General features: G+C 39.0%; 1 protein-coding gene across 1 annotated transcript in view; it reads left to right on the forward strand.

Annotated features, from left to right (window-relative positions):
• The first annotated feature begins 1,063 nt into the window (after nt 1–1,063).
• The window catches only part of LOC122261920 (granzyme E-like), a 7,728-nt gene continuing 1,291 nt past the window's right edge, over nt 1,064–7,500 (forward strand). Inside the window, exons 1-8 of the mRNA XM_086553058.1 lie at nt 1,064–1,220; nt 3,529–3,647; nt 5,480–5,549; nt 5,684–5,828; nt 5,971–6,137; nt 6,290–6,376; nt 6,518–6,654; nt 7,378–7,500. The exon at nt 7,378–7,500 is cut by the window's right edge and continues 1,291 nt beyond it. Of these exons, the coding sequence (XP_086409184.1) occupies nt 1,064–1,220; nt 3,529–3,647; nt 5,480–5,549; nt 5,684–5,828; nt 5,971–6,137; nt 6,290–6,376; nt 6,518–6,654; nt 7,378–7,500 (1,005 nt within the window). The remainder of the gene's footprint in view (nt 1,221–3,528; nt 3,648–5,479; nt 5,550–5,683; nt 5,829–5,970; nt 6,138–6,289; nt 6,377–6,517; nt 6,655–7,377) is intronic.

A 7,500-nucleotide genomic window follows, 5' to 3' on the forward strand; every position in this document is an offset into this window, starting at 1 on the left:
CGGTATTAGTAGCATTATCAACATCATATCGCATTTATTAATGCCATAACCATCGCTAATGACTCATACTTGATCATGGCATTTGATTTTTGCTCATTGAAAGTCCAGAAATTTGGAAGAAATATATACATATATATATATATATTTTTTTTACTAAATGCGGCGAATAAATATCTTGTTCTGATGTTTGTACAAGGGAACTTATCAGGATCATAAAGTGAATGAATTATCCTATTCAGGAACGAAAACGGATGGTGGAAAAGGACATTTCTTTCATGCGGTGAAAAAAGAAAGAAAGAAAAAAACGTTTCTCATTCCCCTCCAACCCTCATCGTTATCCATATCTACCGTGATGTACTGTCATCCACGTCATCATCCACATCGGCATGTGCATCCCATCCCATCCCATTCCCATCCTCATTCTTATTCCCACTTTCATCCACGACCATTCCTTTTTTTCCAGGATTTATCCAGTCGTGAGATTACTCTCGCTTATTGCTATTATGATCATTCTTATTTTCGTTTTAGTTCTCATTACCAATTTGCGAGTCAGCTTTCTTGTGAAATTGAACGAGATTTCACATCGTTTGCCAAATGGATATTCAATGGATTTGTATAGAATGTTAGACATTTCCCACTAATTTGGCAAATTGAATGTTTGAAACTTCAGATCTTTGGTCTGAAAAGAGATAGCTTCGACGTTAAATATCTAATAATCTTTTTGATGATGTATTAGCCTCTTCAAGTGGAATATCTAAGAATATCTCGCTCCCTCCTTCACTGAACTCACTCGTTTATGCTGCGCTATTAATGATTGATTGTTTTTAGGTATCAATCCTGTAAATTCGATGCTGCTGCCATGGCTGCAGTGTTTCTGCCCACGATTTTGCGTTCATGCTCGAATGTGGATTTGTGTTTATGTTTAGTGATGGCGGTCAGGGAAAGTCCACCGGGGCGGATTTTGAGCGCCAAAATGGATGAATAAATAATAATGATACTAGATGAATGAAAAGGATGCATAAGGAAACAAAAATAGATGAAATAGTTCAACACATATTTCTAAATGCCGCTAGACCTTTGCTACAAGGATAATCAGAGCAACAATTCACTTTCCGCAGGAGCAGCTCTCATTGCAAGACTACTGCATAAGATACGTTCCAGTAAAGAATCAGATCAAATGGCTACATGCAATGGTCTTACCCATACCTACACCCCCGATAGCAACCCCTCCCTCACCCTCTCCCTCCCTCACACTCCCTCCAATGCACCTCCTCCACCCTCCCCCGCAGCCCTTCACCATGTTTAGAATAAATATGCATATATTAATACCCAAATAATCAGACACACAGCCAAACCAAGGGCACAGCGTAATCTGCAATGAATAAGGAAAGTATTGTTTGGCCAGCCAGAGCTGCCTCTAATCCTTCGCTCGTTGAGGAACGCGCTTGCATTCAGATGGCGCTTTCCGAGTCTGCACTGCAGGAAGCTCTGCCGTCGAAGGATGTGCTATCGGGAGGGAGGAGGACGAAGGGCGAAGGGAGTGGAGAGGAAGGAAGGAAGGAGAGGAGAGGAGGGGGAAGAGAAGAGGACGGAGGTAAAAGGGAAGGAGGGTTAAGCTGGAGATTTGGAGGAAGGAGAGGAGGGGAGGGGGAAGAGAAGAGGACGGAGGTAAAAGGGAAGGAGGGTAAAGCTGGAGATTGGGAGGAAGGAGAAGGAAGTGACGGGATGAGAGAAGGGAATGGGAAGGAGAGGGACAGGGAAGGGAGGGGGGGATAGCTGTTGAAACGACACCACCAATAATGATAATGACAATAACACCAATAGTATTATTCATAATAATCCTACAGATTTTTTTTTTTATCAACAGAAACAAGGATAATTACCATTCTATTGCTACAATTAAGACAATAATGATAACAACTATATAAATAACATTTATAACTGTAAGTGTTATCGTTATTAGCTGCGTTAGTAATTGTTTTGAAGACATTAAGCTCAAAAGGAAGTTAGTTGATGATAAAATGAAAGCAGCCAATGCACGGGCTGTTCTTAGGGGACCCGGAAGGTGAAACGAACAGCCAAATGGCAGGCAACGCAGGTGTATGGGCATCAGCGTTGCCAGATGGTGAAAATCATCAACAGATTTGGAAAAGCAGTTGCAAGATTGTGGAACCAGACATTTGGTAAAATCTGGGGAAAATCTGTTTAAACAGTACTTCAAAGTCTAAGATCATAAGTGATTACGAACGTTGGGGATATATACACATCCAGAAAAAAAACTCGAAATCACAATCGTCTGCTTAGACTGTCTGTCGATAATTATGCTAATGACGATGATAATGATGAAACTAAGGATGATAAAAATAACAACAGTATAAGCAATGGTGATCCTAATAATGAATAATGATTGTAATGACAATGGAAATAAACAAGACAACAATGATAATGACAATTATAACAATGATTATAATAGTATGATAACAGTGATGATGAGAGCAAATATGATAATTATTGTAATAACAATAATGCAAGAATGATAATCATTAAAATAAAAATGATATAATGATATGTTGACAATGATTATCTGAACAAACAAGGTGATAACAATATCCATGATGATGCTAACAATAACAGATATAGTGATGATAATCATATACATAATAACAGTATAGTTCTAGTATTAATAAGTGATGATGATAATGGTAATAGATATAGTAATGATAACAATCTAATGATGACGATAATGGTCATAATCATGATGTGATGACTATGATAGTAATGAAAATAATGATAATGGAAATAATAATAGTAATAATGATAATGATAATAATGGTCATGGTGATAATAATAACAATGATAGCAATGATAATGAGCATGATATTGATACCAATACAACAACAAAACAACAAAGAATATCAACAATGATAATGATGCTAATAACAATGATGATTATTATAAAAATGATGATAAAAAGAATAGCAATATTCATGATAGAATATTAAAGATAAAGCAATAATACTAACGATAATTATGATAATGATAATATTAAAAAAATAATGACAATAACAATTCTGCTAATTATAATACTACTACTAATAATAATAATAATGAGGAGGAGGAGGAGGATAATGATAATAACAATAATAATAATAAGAATAATTATAATGATAGTAATTATGATAATGCTGATAATGATGGTAATGATATTGATGATAACAGTGATAATGACGATATCAATAACAATGATAATGATGCAATTGATAGCAAAAGTAATATTATGGATAGATAATAGTAAGAATGATATAAACAAGGACGAAAATATCAGTAAATAAAGAAAGTAGATTAGGAGGAGCAGGAGAAAGGGAGCTTAATAAATATTTAGGTTGCGAATCCAGGTACAGATGCACCACTCCTTACGTTTGTAAATATGTTCTGAAAACATTCGAAGGTCAACCCTCCCCTCCTCTTCTTCCTATCCGAAAGAGCCTTGCTTTTGCGTCATCGAAGTATTTCAAAACTGGTCACAAGGTTCAGTCTTCTACGAGTGCTCGCTTCGTCAGGATCTGAAGAACCCTGGCAGGATGTTCGCCCTTGTGTTGCTCTGCTGCGTCGCCGGCATCGCCTCGCTCCCAGCCCTCGACTCGGGAGTAAGTGAAATGTGTTTTGTGTTAGTCACTCCGCTTTCATTGAATGCCAAATGGCTATTCGCAGCATTTCAACTTGTTCAACCTTAACTGTGGCCGAAAGTAGAGCTGGGAACACTGCGATAGAGTCAGAATGTTATCATTAGCAAATTGTTGTTTATTTAAATAACCTATTATTTATACGACATTTCGCTTTCCTAAGTATTCAGTCGCTTACTGAAGATCTCTATATGCGTGTGTAAATACTGAAAAAGTACAGCGAGTTTATTTTACGTGTTTATCTTAGTATGAAGTGATTTGCAATGGGAACGAAGTAAATGAGTTATCTCTTTTAATGACGGAAAACATTTGGTGATTAAATAATGGAGCGATTTTTTATTTTTGATGAGAAAAAATATTATTTCCAGTCTCCATCCCAATTCCAATAAACTTCCTTTGTAAACAATGGCGCCGAACAAGCGATAGTGCGCGGTTATGCTAGACTTTAGCAGTTTTAGCAGATGCTGAGCGTAACAAGAAAAAGCAATAGAATATTCTAATTCAAGTATTCTTCTGAAGGGCCTGTGTCCATCCACAGTATTTTGTGTTTCAAAACTGGAGGAAAAATAGCGCGCTCTGCGGCTGACGGATGTAAACAATGAAGTCGAGCACTTAAAACAAATTTTATCTATGGAAATAAAATTTAGGTTTACATACTTCTCTTTGTCAATTTTAAACTATAAATAAGAAAAGTAAATTTCATTATATTTGAATATTATTAATGATTTAAAACAAATACAAACATTTAAAAATATAGTTCTTGATTTGATTACGCTTGGCCAATAAGAAGACGGGAATGTTTCACGCGGAAACTCGGAATTATCGTCTGACTAGAAAGATGCCAATTCGCTCAAAAATTGACAATTTTTCAGAAAATTGACGGAAAAGTGCTAGTGTGACAGCGCCTTAAGTATTCAGTCGCTTACTGAAGATCTCTATATGCGTGTGTAAATACTGAAAAAGTACAGCGAGTTTATTTTACGTGTTTATCTTAGTATGAAGTGATTTGCAATGGGAACGAAGTAAATGAGTTATCTCTTTTAATGACGGAAAACATTTGGTGATTAAAGAATGGAGCGATTTTTTATTTTTGATGAGAAAAAAGGTTATTTCCAGTCTCCCCACCCAGTCTCCATCCCAATTCCAATAAACTTCCTTTTTTATATAAACTTTCCGCGCGCGCGAGGTTAAAGTGGCCTCATTTATCTATTCGTTTATTTGGTGATCTATCATTTGATTTTCAATTCTAATTACTAGTTTGCCAATTAGCTTTTCTGTCGAAACAAAGACTATATTCCCGGTGAATTAGCGATGGCTTTTCGCGTTGAATGTGGAATATTTTCAGTGGGTTTTCCGCAAAGAAATTTTCAGCTGATTTCAAGTACAATTATTTCCAATGGACTCTGCGCAGAATGCTAACAATTTTCAATGGACTTCTAGTAGAGAATATTTGAATTCATTTTACGTAGAAAGACGTTTTAGTAGATTCTGCGTGTGATATTTTCAATGGATTTTGCGTAAAGATTTTCCCCCCATTTATTATATAACGCTAGAAATTTCTTTTCTTCGGTCTGAAAGCACTTAGTCTTGACACTGAATATCTGATGTTTTAGAAGCAGACTCCTGTTAAAGAGAAGACTCAAGCACTTGGTCAGTGCTTACAAATGCGCTTACAGTTGCGCTCATTGGCGCTTCCTTGATATGGTGCTTTAGACCTTCTGTGTAGGAAATGTATGTATTTCTTCCTTACATCACAGGCTATATACTATAATGATAGGATTGAATTTATTTTCCAGGATGCAAATCAGGCGACAAATATTTCCTGGATACCTCTCCCCATGCTCCCTGTCTCTGGACCTCCTCTGGGTTAGTTTTTTCTCTTTCACACACTCACTCCGTACCAGTATATCATGTCTAGTAATACCAGAGCTGTTATACGTTATGCCATGAAGGCGACACATACGTCATTAAAATCAACAAAATGCCCTTGCCTTTTCCAGCGGTACCACGCATCCATAATGGCCAAATAGCCGTGCCCCACGCCTACCCATACCAGGCCGCCCTCTCGTGTAACGGAAGATTGATCTGTGGAGGTTCTGTTATTAGTGATGTGCACGTGGTGACATCCGCAGAATGCGTGAGAAGGTGAGAGATACCTATGCTGATCAGTCCTTCATGTGCAAAATAAGATATGACAAAATGTTTTGATGGCATTCTGTAATTGGGACAAATTGCAATAAAATGTATCTATCTGTTTTTCCTTTTTTCACATTTTTGTCTTTTACAGACCACGAAAATGTAACGTTGTTCTGGGTGCCCACAACCTGAAGAGAAAGGAGCCCAGTCAACAAATAATAGCCGTGGCCAAAACTTACATACACCCAGAATTTTCGAAGGGAAAGTTTCTCAACGATATAGGAATTTTGAAACTGAAGGAGAAGATAGAGTTCAACAGTAAGTCACGCGATTCCTTTCTGTATGAGTGTGTGCATGCATGCGTGCCTATGCGTGTGTCTGCTTAATCGCCATTCAAAGATCTGACGCTATTGCAGTTTGGCCTATTATGCGTAGGAGAAGAACAACACTCATCTCAAGTTCTTCCTCAGAATACGTCCAGCCTGTCAACCTGCCGAAGACGAGTCCGAAAGATTGGATGCCTCTGACACACACAGGATGGGGAAGAACTGGCAAAGGTAAGTCATTTCTATCAAAGATTAACTGATGACAAAAAACTTTCGTATATAGTAGAATGAAGAAATCGTATACATGTATTTTTTCTTTTGATCTAAAGATATGTAGGATTCTTATGTAGCTTTCTGTTGTCCGATTTCCAGACAGTGGAATCGAAAGTTTTTCGGCTCTCCAAGTAATGATAACCAAAACTTTAAAAGATTCTCGATGCAAAAGTTACTTCCCTCCGAAGGACGACACAGTCTTCTGTGTTTATAACGGAAAGGAGTCACCCTGCTATGTAAGTCAACTTGAAAAATCTTTAGAATGATCTCTCTCTCTCTCTCTCTCTCTCTCTCTCTCTCTCTCTCTCTCTCTCTCTCTCTCTCTCTCTCTCTCTCTCTCTCTCTCTCTCTCTCTCTCTTTCTCTCTCCTCTCCCTCCCTCCCTCCCCCCCCCCCCTCTCTCTCTCTCCCTCTCTCTTTCTCTCTCCTTCTCCCTCCCTCCCCCCCCCCTCTCTCTCTCTCCCCTCCATTTCTGTCTCTTTCTCTCTCTCTCTCCCCCTCCATTTTTCTCTCTCTCTCTCCCTCCCCTCCATTTCTCTCTTTCTATCTCTCTCTTTCTCTCTCTCCCTCTCTCTCTTTCTCTCCCTCCCTCCCTCCCTCTCTTCTTCCCCCTCCCCCCCCCCCCCCTTCATTTCTCTCTCTCTCTCTCTCTCTTTCTCTCCCCCCTCTCTCTCTCCCTCTCTCCCTCCCTCCCTCCCTCTCTCCTTCTCCCTCCCTCCCTCCCTCTCTCTCTCCCTCTCCCCCCCCCCCTCCATTTCTCTCTCTCTCTCTCCCCACCCTCTATTTCTCTCTCTCTCTCTCTCTCTGTCTCTGTCTCCACCTTATTTGGCTGTAATTAATGTGTTTAACAAGAGAACAGCAGTGGCAGAGAAAAACAGTGGCAATTCACGTCTCTGCCTTTGTCTCTCAACAACACTTCCGATCATGACACTAATTGATCACTCCCCTCTCCTCCCTCAGGGCGACGGGGGTGGGGGTATGTTTATGCAAACCAACTCTTCGGGATTTCTGGCTTTGTCAAGTCGGATTGTCACCCGATGTACCCACAGGGAGTGGTTAATATCTTCCACTTCAACAAGTGGA

The sequence above is a fragment of the Penaeus japonicus genome, unplaced genomic scaffold (genome assembly GCF_977035675.1).
Source record: "Penaeus japonicus unplaced genomic scaffold, GWHDUDI00000001_assembly GWHDUDI00000027, whole genome shotgun sequence".
NCBI classification, from domain to species: Eukaryota; Metazoa; Arthropoda; class Malacostraca; order Decapoda; family Penaeidae; genus Penaeus; species Penaeus japonicus.